This window comes from Meles meles, chromosome 1 (genome assembly GCF_922984935.1).
Source record: "Meles meles chromosome 1, mMelMel3.1 paternal haplotype, whole genome shotgun sequence".
Lineage (NCBI taxonomy): Eukaryota > Metazoa > Chordata > Mammalia > Carnivora > Mustelidae > Meles > Meles meles.
In genome coordinates this window covers 173469968-173485176 of record NC_060066.1, presented here as the reverse complement: position 1 = coordinate 173485176, position 15209 = coordinate 173469968, and the positions used below count along the sequence as shown (strand labels likewise).

General features: G+C 44.7%; 1 protein-coding gene across 5 annotated transcripts in view; it reads right to left on the bottom strand.

The window, feature by feature from the left end:
• The window catches only part of YIPF1 (Yip1 domain family member 1), a 40726-nt gene extending 27057 nt beyond the window's left edge, over positions 1-13669 (bottom strand). For 2 of the 5 annotated variants that reach the window (XM_046012941.1, XM_046012957.1), the window contains exons 1-5: positions 13567-13669; positions 12760-12839; positions 7304-7464; positions 3444-3524; positions 3115-3202 (exon numbers count right to left, since the gene is read on the bottom strand). In XM_046012941.1, the coding sequence (XP_045868897.1) occupies positions 3115-3202; positions 3444-3524; positions 7304-7464; positions 12760-12790 (361 nt within the window). In that variant the 5' untranslated portion in view covers positions 12791-12839; positions 13567-13669. Of the gene's footprint in view, positions 1-3114; positions 3203-3443; positions 3525-7303; positions 7465-12759; positions 12840-13209; positions 13282-13566 lie in introns of all 5 variants that reach the window. The other 3 variants (XM_046012950.1, XM_046012972.1, XM_046012965.1) reach the window with 3 other exon arrangements.
• Positions 13670-15209: the final 1540 nt, after the last annotated feature.

Sequence of the window (15209 nt, the reverse complement as noted above, 5' to 3'; positions counted from 1 at the left end):
AGAATACATCATTCCTGTGCTGAATGTCCTCTTTGTTGCCAAGATTCTACACAACTTACCCCTACACTTTGCCTCTCCGACCTCATCTACTAGGTCCCCTTCTTCCCTCCTGCCCAGTCACACTAGTCTCGGCTGTTCTCTGAGCATATCGAGCCAACTGTCTACCTCAGGGCCTTTGTGCTTACTGCGCCCATGGCTTCAGATGCCTTCTCCTTAGGTATCTACGTGGCTTGCTGCTGATTCCTCCAGGCCTTTATAGTAAATTCACCTCTTAAATTTATTATTATTTTTTTTGAATTTCAAATCCCCCCACCCACCCAAACTTGGTGTCCTTTAAATTTTTCACCTTGGCCTTTATAATCAGAGGTTTTTTTTTTTTAAAGATTTTATTTATTTATTTGACACAGAGAGAGAGATCACAAGTAGGCAGAGAGGCAGGCAGAGAGAGAGGAGGAAGCAGGCTCCCTGCTGAGCAGAGAGGCCGATATGGGGCTCGATCCCAGGACCCTGAGGCCATGACCTGAGCCGAAGGCAGAGGCTTAACCCACTGAGCCACCCAGGTGCCCCATCACTAGCGTATATTATCTGACTTTTCTTATGTGTTTATTGCTAAGCTCAGTAGATTCTAAACTGCCTCAAAACAAGGATTTTTGTCTGTTTTCCTCACTGCTCTGTCTCCGGTGCCTAGAATAGCGAAGTGCTCAATATTTGCTGAATTAACTGAAAGAATGAAGACAAGCCCATTTGGACATGCTAGCTAACATGATGAGAACAATGTAATATCTTGCTTTGTTTTTATTTCCCTGATTACAGGTGGGACTCAGCATCTTTGCATGTTTTTGTGGGCCATCTGGGTTTCCTTTTCTGTGAATTGCTCATTTTCCCTCAGAACTTATAACTGGTTTTATTCTCATAACTGGTAGGAGTTCTAAACATATTCCTGCTTTTCATCCTTTGTTGCTTATGAGAATTGCAAATACTACCTCTGGTCTGGTCTGGACTTACCTTTTTTTAAAATTTTTACTTTGCTTATGGTTTATTTTGTGGTGTAGAAATTTTATATTTTAGTTTACATGCAGTCAATTCACCAATATCTCCCTCCAATTCTGCAGACTGGTGCTTCTGTCACCTTTTCCCAGACCACTGCTTCCACTTCCCTGCCAAGGCCCAGTCTTCTCCTCTATCAAGCTCTTTAGCTATGTGGTACCTCCTTTTTCTTAACCATGTCTATGAGGCCGTGAGGCCAATAATGTTGTGAAGGAAGTAAGCTTTGGGTTCAAATCCTGACTTTGCCATGAGAGGCAGCATACCAGAGTGGTGAGAGATATCGGTTAAGAGCTATGCTGCTGATTTGAAAACCGAGCTCAGCCACTCACCAGCTACATGATCTTTGGCATGATACTTGACCTCTGCGTGACTCAGTGTCCTCCTCCTCATCCATACAATGGGATAATAAGAGTAACTGCCTCATAACTTTCAGGTTGTCATGAAGATGAAGTGAGTTAATCCAGGTTCTCCCCCAATGACAGGGACACACAGTTTGCTAGTGTCATTTTCATGGCTAAGTCTGTGACTATAGGCAAGCTCTGCTCCCCAAATTTCCATTTTCTCTTTTGTAAGACAAGGCTACCTCAGAGTGGAGGAAATAAAACTGTGAAACAGTAACACGGGGCTGAGCTCTTGGCACTTGGCTCAACAGATGTTCGTTCTCTCGTTTCTCTCTCCTTGGGAGTGGAGACTATGACTGCGTCTTTGAATCCTCGGTCTGCAGCACAAAATAGGGTGCTCAAAAATTGATGGCATGCTTCCTCTGTGCCAGGTGCTGATGGCACGGATCACTCAGACACACGGCCCGTGTCTCAAGATCTCGGGCTAGAAGAACGAATGAGAGAGCTGGAGAGAGACCACCTTGACAACACTTAGACGAGAGGCATGGGCCAAGGCAGGATGTGTGCGCTGTGCTCCCTGGTGCTCCAGGCGCGGCACCGACATTTGGCTGGGGCTGCTGGTGCTGCCAGAGAGAGGAGCCAGCTGGGAGGCGCCTCTCCTCAGCCTCCCCTGCAGCCATTCCCCTTTCACTGGCTCCAAAGACTGGACATCCATGCCAGGTGATGAAAAGGTTCTGTAGCTTAAAATCATCAGGCGAAGAGAATAAAAATGGGCTTTATTCAACACTGAGCTAGTTCTAGTTCCGACTTTTTTAGTTTGGTTTTCTCACAGGGAAAAGAGGGATAATCACACTTGATCTACAGTCTTGTTGAAAGGACTAAACAGCGAATGCAGTCATTGGAGCACAATAGATCCTCATGAATTCCTTCTCCTTTTATAATCAACGTACGTACAAAATATGCAACATATTACTCTAATACTTATTTAGGACTGAGCATACATTTCCCCTGAGCCTCACTGAGCTTCAGCTTCCTCATTTGAGAAATGCGGATAATGACATCTACCCCAGAGAACTAAAGGTGACCACGCACACAGTCTTGTGCAGAGAACTCGCACACAGAAAGCACCCAGAGCCATTGGCTCTCTTCTCTTCTTTCAAATATGGAAGGCCACGGTTGTGGGAGTCCTTGCCCTCAGGAGCACTGGGTGGGGGCCTCTCACCTTCCTTCAGACAGCAGGGAGGTCAGGGCTGACAGTCACCTCCCCCCCCCCCCCCCCCCCCCCCCCCCCCCCCCCCCCCCCCCCCGCTCTTACAGACTTCCAGTGCCTCTGGCTGAGTCCCCCAGGGAGCCAGCTCATCGGACCGCACAGCTGGGACTCGGCATGCGAATGAGTAAGTGTGAGAGTCCCTTCCCCACACTTCTCCCCACCATCAAATCCTCTAGAGTTAAAATCAACAATCTCTCCTTAGAGTGACTTAATTCATCTCAAGTTTGTAGTGTCATTTGAAGACTCTGAAAACACATACTAATTACCTGTCATCACGGCATTCCAGTAACACAGAATTGCATTTTCTTCAAAATGTTTTGCAAAGATTGTTAGAAGAGCTGAATAAAACGTCCCATGTCCCACCAACAGTGCCCTTTTCCAACTTTTCAGGCAACCCACGGGCTCACCTGGATTCAACCGGTACACAGTAAAGAATCAAAATGATGCTATACGTACCATAAAGATCAGGATTGCTGCGGATATACAGCCGCACGAAGTTTTTCCCTGGTATCGGCAAAAGAGACCCTTTTATCCTGTCAAAGACCTGGAATACAACACAGCAGTAAGTCTACTGAAGACTTCTTTAAAGTTTAATAAATTCAAATACTGCAAAACTGAACCTCTGTTATTACAGCTCTTACAATAAGAGTACTTTCAAATGCCAACCTTTACTCTTGTAAAACCATATCCAGGATACAAAAGCTTTCACGTCATGTGACTGTTTAACCATAAAAGACAAAAGTTTCCACTACCAGTGAAAAGAAAGGTGAAACTGATTTACAAACCTGGTAAGTGTCTACGTCAAAGAACGTTTGATAGTATTCAAATGTCCAGAAGGGGGAGCTTTTCTTCTGTCCAGCAAGTAACTGTCAGAGATAAAATAAAATGTAACGAACACGGAAGTAATTTCCTTCTATCAGCTACATAGACACTGGGAGCTGATCTAATGGAAAATCAAGACGCATGGAAGAGCTCTTCGGCATTCATCAACTTTGCAACAGCCGTGCCCAGCTCAGCCTGATAGAAAACAGGCGTCTGTTTTTGAAGTCACACCAAAAGGCTTCAATTCCTGATCCATCCACCAGGGAGAGACTTGTCAAATCACTAGACTCCGTTTTCCGGAAAAAGCACTGTGAACAAGATCCTCCTTACAGGATTATAGGAAGGACTGGCTCAGTTCTATATAATTTGTATCAGGTATAGTAACATATATATGCATAGATACACACGAACATGTCCAAACCTCTCAAGATTCTTACACTATCACCACCTGAATTCTCAAAAAATCTATCTACTGATTTACTCTCATATACTAAAAACTTAAAATATACTCCTCTGAGGGCAAACACACACACACACACACACACACACACACAAAAGAACCTAAAAAAAAAAAAAAAAAAAAAAGAACATAAAAGAAACAAAAACCCCACAGAATTCCAATTTAGAAGAGGCACATGAGGGCACATCAGTCCCAACAGCACCGCTATTCGACAACGGAATGAAGGCCCCTTGCCACTTCAGGTCTTTCATGAGGAGTCATACAGCCCAAGGCACAAATGGCCTATGAGGAGTTCCGCATGACATGGGAAGGTGCTCCAGGTGGGTATTTTTTGTTCATTAAAAGGACAATTTTTCCATAATTTAAGTTGCCCAATAATGGCAGTGGCCGTTTTCCATGGTAATGAACAGCCTGCTTCTGGAGGTATTCAAGTGCTGTCTTTCTGACATACCACAGATGGCATTTCTATCTTGGGAGGGAAGCTGAAACAAAGGAAACTGAAGTTTCTTTTGAACTCTAGTATTGATTGATCTAGTATTGATCAAGATATTGCATTCCACATGTTTTGTAAATTAGGACAAGGAATTCAGTATCCATCATAGACTATTGGTAACATCTTCCCAATTCCTAGACGAATTAAGATAATGGACAGAATGTTTCAGTTTTAAGGTTTCTTTCCCCTTATACATTTCTCAAACTGCTTGCTGTTGCTCCGTGTGATGGTTAATTTTATGCGTCACCTTGCTAGGCCACAGTGCCCAGATATTTGGTCAGACATTATTCTGGATGTTTCTGTGATGGTGTGTTTGGATAAGCTTTACATTTAAATTGGTGGACTCTTGGAGTAAAGCAGATTGACCTTCACAATGCGAGGAGGCCATAGTAATCAGGAGCAGGCCTGGACAGAACAAAAGGCGGACCTCTCTGAGCAAGAGGGACGTCCCCAGCAGACTGCCTTTGGACTTCCTCTGCTATACCAGCTCTTCCTGCATCTACAGCAGAATGTCTTTGGACTCAAACTCCAACTCCTTCCTGAATCTCAGCTGACCAGCTACTTTTATCTGATTTTGGATGCACCAAGCATCCACAATCACATGAACCAATTTTTTAAAAACAAACCTCTTTCAGGATACCTGGCTGGCTCAGTCAGTTGAGGGTCCAACTCTTGATTTTGGCTCAGATCATGATCTCATGGGTTGTGAGATCGAGCCCCAGGTCGGAGAGTCTACTTGAGGATTCTCTCCCTCTGCCCTTCCCCTCACTTGTGCACTCATGTGAAATAAATAAATATTTTTCAAATATTAAAATAAATACAGGGATGCCTGGTCGGTTAAGCATCTGCCTTTGGTTCAGGTCATGATCTCAGGGTCCTGGGATTGAGCCCTGCACTGGGCTCCCTGCTCAATAGAGAGTCTGCTTCTCCCTCTGCCTCTGCTCCTTCTCATGCTCTTTCTCTCTCTCAAATAAATAAAAATATTTTTTAAAAATTAAAATAAACAAATAAACCTCTTTCTCTAAAAATATACATTGTATTGGTTCTATTTCTCTGGAGGACTCAAATTAATTGTGTATACAGAGGCAAGTTATTTAAACTTTGTGCCTCAGGATTCCCCTTTATAAAATGAAGATAAGAATAGTTCCTGGTATACGAGTTGTTTTGAGGATTCAATAAGATGATCCAATAAGGAACTTTAAATGGTGTCTGGCAGCTATTAAACAGAATAAATACCAGCTATTGTAATGATAATGATGACAATAGTCAACATTGCTATTTTCTTATATTTCAGATGAGGAAACCCAGTTGTAGGGAAGTTCAAGTACCTTACCCATGACCACACAGCTATTACTACTGGCTGGGCCAGGATTCAAAGTTATGCTCCTAGGCCTAAGATCTTTTTTTTTTTTTTTAAGATTTTATTTATTTGACAGACAGAGATCACAAGTGGACAGAGAGGCAGGCGTGGGAGTGGGGGCGGGGGAGCAGGCTCTCTGCTAAGCAGAGAGCCCAATATGGGGCTCAATCCCAGGACCCTGAGATCATGACCTGAGCCAAAGGCAGAGGCTTAACCCTCTGAGCCACCCAGGTACCCCTCCTAGGCTTAATATCTTGCCACAGTATCTAGTATATAAAGATATTTAGTTTAGCATAAACTTCAATACTTATTTTGATATTTCATGGAGTTCCACAAAGACCACCTGGCACCCAAGAGCTAAACTATTTAATAAGCCTCTGGACTCAATGCTATAAATGGGGTACTCCTCTAGGGTATTACAGTCATGACTGCATTTATAAAATATTAATAGAGGGATGCCTGGGTGGCTCAGCTGGTTAAGCCGCTGCCTTTGGCTCAGGTCATCATCCCAGGGTCCTGGGATCGAGTCCCACATCGGGCTCCTTGCTCGTCAGGGAGCCTGCTTTTCTCTCTGCCTCTTCCTATCACTCTGCCCTGTTTGAGCTTTCTCTCTCTCTCTGACAAATAAATAAATAAATAAAATCTTTAAAATATTAATAAAAATACTATTTTCCAGAACACACCAATAGTACACACAGAAATAAATCTTTGTGATCAAAACCAGTCCTCTGATACTTACTGTCCAATCAGATACAGAAACCTAGAGGTCTTCTAGAACCCTCTCTCTCCCTCACCCGTTTCCCACCAAGTCCTACTGACCCCACCCCCCAAACCACCTGTGTCCAACTCTAGTTCTGGCTTCATCACTTCTAGCCTAGACCATCTCCAGGGTCGCCTACCTGGCCTTCTGGTCTCCAGTCCATCTCCTTCTAATTTATACCTAAAAAGGCCACTATATCTTTATCTTTAAATTTAGTTAGCCATATCATCTAAAATCTTTCAGTAGCTCCTGATAGCTTTCAGAATACAATTCCTATTCATTCAATTATGTCCCTGCTGAGCCATGTGGCCTCATCTTCTGTCTTCACTTATATTTTGCTTGCAATATAAGTGAAGATGGGAAAAATGCTGTGTGTGCCATGTTCTTCTCTGCCTCTTTAGCTTTGCCAAAACAGTTCCCTTTGCCTAGATCACCCTTCCCTGCCTTCTTCCCTTGGCCACCTCCTACGCTGGTGCCAAGACTCAGTGTAGGGGTCACTACCTCCCCAGTGCCCTCGCTCTGCTCCTGCAGCCCTGGTGTCCCCTCTACCAGCACGCTTCCCAAGGGTAACAGTGGCCTGGGTGCCTGTCTGTCTCTCCCCTTACCCCCACCCCAAGGCAGAGGACACATGTGACCCACCTTTGGGTCGTCACTGCCCGGCACTGTGGTACACAGGAGACAGTGAATAAATGCATGAAGAAGCTTTTAAAATGTTAAAAGGAAAAACCAATTTCAAAGGCAAGTTCAAACCTCAGTTTTGTCAGAGTCATCGTTCCCCAGCAACTCATCGTCCTCTTCTCCCCCTGAGCCTTTGGGGAGTCCTGGTTGGTGTGTTGGGCTCTCACTAGGATCCTCGATGTGTATCGTAGTGGCACCTGGGTTTGCTGCTGAAGTGGCTGCATCACCGAATTCTGAAAGTAATCAGAGGCCTTACCCACTCTGGAAATGCTAGACTTTTCATTTAAAGGCAAGCTGTTACAACCCCTGTTTTGCTATAGACTCTACTTGATACAAATGGCAAAAGGCTCTGAAGAAAAACTCATCTAGAAATCAAGCTTGGAAAAAGGATTACAAAGACAACAAAATTTGGAGTCAGACCTGGATTTTAGTCCTGGCTTAGTTACTTACTAACGAAATGAGCTTGAGGAAATAACCCAATGCCTATAAGCTTCGGTGTTCTCATCTACGTGATGGGGAGAACAATACTTATCTTCAGAGAACAGTATCTTCAGAGAATTTGGGGAAAGTTAGAAATCTTACCCAAGTCAAGTCCTTAGCTGAGTGGCTGGCCCATAGCAAGTACCCAATCTAAACCTCTCTTCTTTGATTCAAAGTCAAAAAATTTTAATGGAAGTTATTTTTTCCGAGAATTCTTATATAATTACCATGGAAAACATAGGGTCAAAAGTGAAAATAGAAACCACAGAATAAATATCACTCACAGTCCTGCTCCATAAAGGCAAACACTAATAATTTTTGGTATGTTTCCTTCTCTCTACACAGTGAATCCATAGAGTCATGCCAGCGATGAACATTCATTCATTCAACAAATATTTACTGCACGTCTACAGTGTGCCAAGTACTGATCTAGGATGTGATACTATATAAACAATTTTGTATCCTGCTCTGTCGATTAGAGATTATAGAAAAAATGATTTTTTTCATTTTATATCAGTCTTTACAACAATCATGTTCAAAACTACAAAGTCTCCCATCAGCTGGGAGGTGGAAAGAGTAGGAAAGACTGTTAAGTTGGACATTTGGGGTGTTTCCAACTTTTTGTTACAAGAATAACACTGTAAGAAGTGTCTGCAGAGAAAAAGCCCTTGAGTTATTACCTATGAACACTGATCACTGCAATCACCAGGACAAAGGGTATGAACCATTCATAAGGCTCTTAAGCCATAGTGATAAATCGCTTTCCAAAAGAACCTCAACTATTGACAACCACCAGCAATGATGGAGACTTCCTGTCTCTGGGTATTCTAACAAACTTTATCTAGCTGCTCTTGAATAAAACTCAAGGCAGCTCTGAACCTTGGAAGGATAAGGAAGAGTACCGGCAGAGCACTATTAAAAAACTACAAAAGCATAGAGGCACCTGAGCAGCTCAGTCGGTTGTGCCTTTGTGCCTTTGGCTGAGGTCACAATACTGGGGTCCTGGGATAGAACCCCAGTTGGGATCCCTGCTCAGCTGGGAGTCTGCTTCTCCCTCTCCCTCATTCCCCTGCTCATGTGCTCATTCGCTCTCTCAAATAATTCAATAAAATCTTTTTTAAAAATTAAAAAATAAAACTATTAGCATAGCACGAATCCTACAACTGGCAGTTTTGTCAAGCACTTCAACAGCCTGCTGCTAAGGTTTTTAAAAATTACTTAAAGGTATTATTCTTCCAGAAAGCAACGCCCTAAGGACTGGAGCTCTCTGTGCCTACTTTATGATCAGGAATTCTAGTTGATTTACAAAGAAGCAGTTTTGTGTGCCATTCACGCTGGTCTTTTTAACATTGCTTTAAGCTTATTGGAGTATATATTTTTCTGTAAAATGGGTGTAATTTTCTCTGAATACAGGTATGTGACAATAAAAGAAGTTGCTTGCATGCCAGTTCAAATTGTTCTATATAAAAATGCTATTAAAAGATACAGCTAGGTTATCCTAGTACCTTTTTTTTTTTACTTGAAATGTTAAATCCTTTATAAAGACCATAGTAGGAAAACAGTGTACTTTTTTTTCAATTGCTAAATATAAAATGTTTGAAATTTTAAATTTTCTTTTATGTGTGCTGTCTCAAAATATGGGGGGGGGAATATAACAAATCAAACTAATTTTTTGTAGACAGCCATTACATTTCTTAACCCACTGAGCCACCCAGGTGCCCCGCCATTACATTTCTTTAAACTGTTTCAATGCCAATGTGTGTTCTACAGAAGAGAATGGTTCTAGGATACCTAGATGGGGATGGGGCTCTAGGATAACTAAGCCCACTCTTACTGTCTTTCAGCTATATAAACAGTTTTAGGGCGAGAACCAGAACGACTAAAATTAATTAGGTGGCTGGTGTGTAACAATTAGTCAAGCCTTAGTCTGCAATGTTAGAGCAGCACGGTGCTCCAGAGTGAGAGGGTCCTTTGTTTAAGTTAAGACTAACACTCCATGACCTTGGGCAAACGCCTCTATATCTCTGAGTCTCTGTTTCTAAAATGTAGATAACACCTATCTTACAGAGAGATTTGGGAGATGATATGAGATAATAATAAATAATGTCACAGCTATCATTTGTTGACTGGACAAGACACTAACATTTTTTTTTTTTAAAGATTTTTATTTTTTATTTATTTATTTGACAGAGATCACAAGTAGCAGAGAGACAGGCAGAGAGAGAGAGAGGGAAGCAGGCTCCCCACTGAGCAGAGAGCCTGACGTGGGACTCGATCCCAGGACCCTGAGATCATGACCCGAACCGAAGGCAGAGGCTTTAACCCACTGAGCCACCCAGGTGCCCCAACAAGACACTAACATTTAAAAAGATGGTCACAACTGAGGGATTCAGACAGAGGAAGATACACTTAAGTCTCATATTTTAAAAGCAGTAGTTCTGGTGGGCAGAAGGGCATGCCAGAAGGGGGAAGAGAGCGTCACTTGAGGGAGAAAGGACAAAGATGTTCAAAGGTGGATGATGGGGTGCCTGGGTGGCTCAGTCATTAAGCGTCTCCCTTTAGCTCAGGTCATGATCCCGGGGTCCTGGGTTCAAGCCCCACATCAAGCCCTGCATCAGGCGCCTTGCTCAGCGGGGAGCCTGCTTCTCCCTCTCCCACTCTAACTGCTTGTTTTCCCTTCTCTCGCTTGCTCTCTCTCTGTCAAATAAATAAATCTTTAAAAAAATAAAAATAAAAAGGAGGATGATAATTCCTCTATTTGATGGGATTAAGAAAGGTTTCTCAGAGAAGATGCCACACAAGGACAGCCAGAGGCAGGGTAGGGATGGCATCACACACAGAAGGCGTGTGAGGAGCAAGAACCAGAAGATGGAGAATGTATGCCCTGTTTGAAAAACAGCAGGTAGGGCGCCTGGGTGGCTCAGTCATTAAACGTCTGCCTTCAGCTCAGGTCATGATCCCAGAGCCCTAGGTTCAAGCCCTGCATCGGGTTCTCTGCTCAGCAGGAAGCCTGCTTCTCCCTCTCTACTCCCCCTGCTTGTGTTCCCTCTCTCACTGTGTCTCTCTCTGTCAAATAAATTAAAAATTAAAAAAAAAAAACAACAAAAACCCAGCAGGTAAGCATGGTTTGACTGGAATGTAGTGTGTGTAACTCTCACTGTCCACATGTAATTGCTCCATATGACTTATCCGTGTCCATCCCAGCTCCTTAAGGGCAAGCCTGGTGTGTTCTTTATTTCCGTCACCAACAGTCTCTGCTTCTACATGCTGGCATATCCTGGTATATACTTTGTGTAGTCTCTGTTCCTTTTCTGACACAATGTCTCCCACCCGAAGGGTCCTGATCTCCCACTTTCTCACCTGAACTACCATCTGCCTCAGGAACACCTTTCACGACCCCCAAAGCATCCTGTGTTCTCTTCTAAAGAGCAAAATCCTAAACACCATTTATCCCATCCTCTGTGATTTGGCTCCGGCCTCATCTCTAACCTCCCCTTGTGCTAGTGTCCCCAGCCGTCTATGCTCTGGCAGATTGGCCTTCCTTCAATTACTTGGGAAAAAAGTAAAACAAACTCCCTCCCTCCTCAGGGGCTTTGCATATGCTGTTCTCTACGCTGAACTTTCTCCCACTGTACTCAGAAAGGATGACCAAGGAGGGCTTCTCAAATGAACTGAGATTGGAACAGAGTGAGGGAGCAAGCCCCATGGCTATCTGGAAGAATTCCCAAACAGAAAAATGGCACAAAAGAAAGAGTGTACTTGGTGTCTAGGAGGGACAGTGACAGGCCCATGTGGTAAGGGCAGAGAGAGAAAGAGCAAGAGTAGCAGGAGAGGAGATCAGAGGGCGTGGAGGGTTGGATCACTTCGCGCCTCCTAACACAGAAAAGGCTCTGGCTTCCACACCTAGTGAGATGGGAGCCACTGGAAGGTTCTGAAGGAATGACATGATCTGACTTAGTTTTAAAGGACTACTGACTGCAAAATACAGACTGCAAGGAGGCAAGGGAGGAAAGCAGGAAGACCAGAAGGAAGGTAAGGGCTATAATCCACACAAGAGGGGATGGTGACCTTGAGCACGATGAGAGGCAGAGGTGATGAGAAGTGGTTAGATGCTGGCTGTATGTTGAAGATGGAGGTGTATTTCTCTTTAAACATCCCATCTCTTCCTCAGATAACATTGGCTGTGAAGCCAGGCTGCCTGGGTTTAAGCCCTGCTTCACCACCTGCTAATTATGTGACCATTAGGCAGATTACTTAATTTTTCTGTGCCTCAGTTTCCTTGCTGGTAAACAGGGAGAATAAAATAACTATTTCCTAAAGTTAACATAAAGATCAGATGAGCTAATATTTGTAAAGCAAAACAGGGCCTAATATACATTAAGGGCTGTGCGACTGTTTGCAAGACAAATAAGCATTTGTCCATCCCTAGTCTAGGTCAGGCTCCAGGATATGAGTGATGAATTGCTCCTTCAGCACTTTCATAGCTTGTGGATACATATTTAAGTGATCATTTACCAAATTAATGGCTCACCCACTAGACTGAGAGCTACGTAGAGGAGTGAACTGTCTTGCTCGCTCTTCTATCCCTGATAACTAGAATGACTGCCTGGTTCCTAATCACACTCATGAGATATATACTATTTCAATGAAGGAACGACCTGATCACCTTTCACCATGATTACCTTTCTACACTTTTATCTACTCCAGCAGGGTAAAAAACTTCTCTTTTATCTTTATATCTCCTGTATCTAGTAAGTTCGAAGTGGGGGCTCAGTTAATGTCTGTTGAACTAAAGCAGTAACTCTATAAACATTTTTTGTAATCACTGTGTTCAATTAATGATGTTACCAATCTAAAGGGTTATTTGGCAAAAAAAAAAAAAGAACAGCAGGTGTAAACAAACAAAAAGACCTGGATGTGGCCGACATTGTTTCACCAAGATGTTTGAAATAATCTTCTTAAATATAAATGCCAGTCTATCAGTGGAAACCCATCCCTGTGACTGTGGAAATAACTGATCATAAAAGGTGGGCACCCAGCTGATGTACCTTCAAACTGCAAGTCATCTACAGCTGCCATTCGGCCAGTGGGTCTTCTCCCAGTTAGTAAGAAGAAAATGTGCAGAGGTCTAAAAAGGAAAAATAAACAAACTTCATGGATACCAGAATAAAATATATGCAAACAATTCTTGTTTCACTGTTAGAAATGGTACTGATTTCCCCCGCCTCCTTTTTTAGTGGGGTGTGATAGTCCTGTATAAAGATAACATTTAGCATCAGATATTATGAAACTGTCATAAATAAACTAACCCCGGGGGCTCCAAAGGTTCCATCCAATATCACTCACTCTGTGAGTGTTGAAGAACCAGGTACAGAGTGGAGATGTAAGGGTGAGGAAGGGGAGGCTATGGTCCGAGAGATGGTCATGAGGGCAGTGAAGATCAAAGGCAGTTCAGCCTAGCCAATGGTTAAGGGCACAGGCTCTGGGGTCAAACAGACCTGGGTTTGATTCCCGATTCTGCTTCTCCTCGCTGTGTGACTGTGGGCTCCTCGGGGCCTCAGTTCTCTCATCTGTAAAACGGGTTCGTAATGGTACCTACTCACAAAGTGTCGGAGGCCATTAAATGAGACAGCGAGTGTAAGGCGTTTAGTGCACAGCCGAGCGATTAGTAGGTGCTGGAGTTAGGGCCACCCTGCAGCCTGGGACACACTGAACCCCAAGCAGGTCTGGGAAAGAGCTGCCCAAGAAGCAGAGGCAGTATTTTAGGGGGAGGAGCTGGGCCGCAGCTCGCCAGGCGCGCAGGAGATCGCGGGCCCCCTCTGTCTCGGGCGGGCCGGCAGACCCTGCCGCCTCACCTCGGGGGCCTCGGAGTCCAGCTGGTCCCGGGAAGGCTCCGGACTCAGTTGCTCCGCGTACGTTCGTGCCCTGCCGAGTTGCCGGAAGCCGGAGATCCGGGGGGCGGGACTTCTCCGCCTCCTCCGGGCAGAGCCCCGCCTCCTTAAAGGGACCGCAGCACCAGGACATGTTGAAGCCCCGCCTCCAGAGCCGGCACTCCAGCCTTCCCTCCCCACCCCCCGCGCTCCGTCTAGACCAAGGTTCGGGTTCTTAAAGAGACAGACGCCGCCACGTCCCGTGAGGAAACTGTGGGGCAGGGAAGGGGGGTAGGCGGTACGGAGAATTCTCAAGCGTGTGAGGTCTTCTTCCTGTTCGTCTATACCCTTTTCTTTATTGAAATATAAAATAGTATAACGAAGGACGGTTGTCAAGAGGCAAAAAGTCATCAATATTCCTCGCATTCTTTTTTGGCCACAAAAATTTAATTAACCAGTGATGGAGCGGATTAGTCAAATCGCTTCTGAGTTGCGAATAAGTGATCGAGGGGGGATTACGTCTGTTCACGTGGACGCTCCCAGTAAGTGTGGCACTCTGTCCCACATGGCGCTCACCGCCACCCCCAGCCCGGCAGGGACCCAGTAAACCACGGCGGAGGTGCACTGGTGGACCTGGTGAGAAACGTTTTGCCCTGCCTTCTCTCTTGGCCTGGTTACGCCTACACTGCCCTCCAGCTTTGAGGACCATTTTCTCCTCACTGAGAAAGTCCGCCTTGGCCTAGGACCTCGCCAGAACTTCTGCACTCCCCTGTCTCCTGGGCTTGCTTCCAGCCCGGAGACTGCTGTTGTCTACCCATCTTTACCAGCCTGGGAGCAATCGGAGAGCAAGGACCAGGAATGTCTCTGGTCTCTGGGTGCCCAGAGCCCGCAGTACTTGTTCCTGAAGGTTAACCGTAGAGTGGACAGGTTCTAGCTGTTTGAGTCCCAGAATCCTAATTCCGGGCTCGCACAAGGTGGAAACTGTGGCTCTGGCCTCACCACGCCTGACCCTTGTGATCAGCTGAGAATACTTTACATCTGACTCATCAATATATATGTATGTATTCTTATGCACACACACATACAGTGTATTTGCTGAACTGACATCATGATCAGGCTTTGTGCGTGCAGGATCTCTAATTCTCAGAACAATCCTGCAGGCTTGAGGTGACTCTCCTCATTTTATAAAGAGAAAGTTGAGGCTTAGAGTATGTGCAGGGTTCTTTGGTTGAAAAGGTACCAGGAATGAACCGCAGTGCAAAGTCCAGGTGCGCAAATATGTCAAACGCCTCTTATGCCTCATTTCAGGTCCTCTTGGCCTCACCTGCTCTTATTTCACCACTGTGGATGTTACTGGGGCACCAGGAATCAGAACCCAAGTGAGCTTCTCCTCAAGTCCATGCCTCAGGCTTCTCACCTGCATCATGGCTTGTGTCTTGGCGGTCATGGGTCTGCTGCAACTGGTCAACACGGGGACAGGAGAAACCCAGGATTGCAGGGGAGGGGAGCAGATGATGCATCATGGGACATCTCTTTAAGTAATAGAGTGAACAACTGATGCTTTGCTCTTTTTTCCCCTTCAGAAAGACCCTCCTCAGATAGTTCATAAAGCTTTCTCTCTTGCAGGA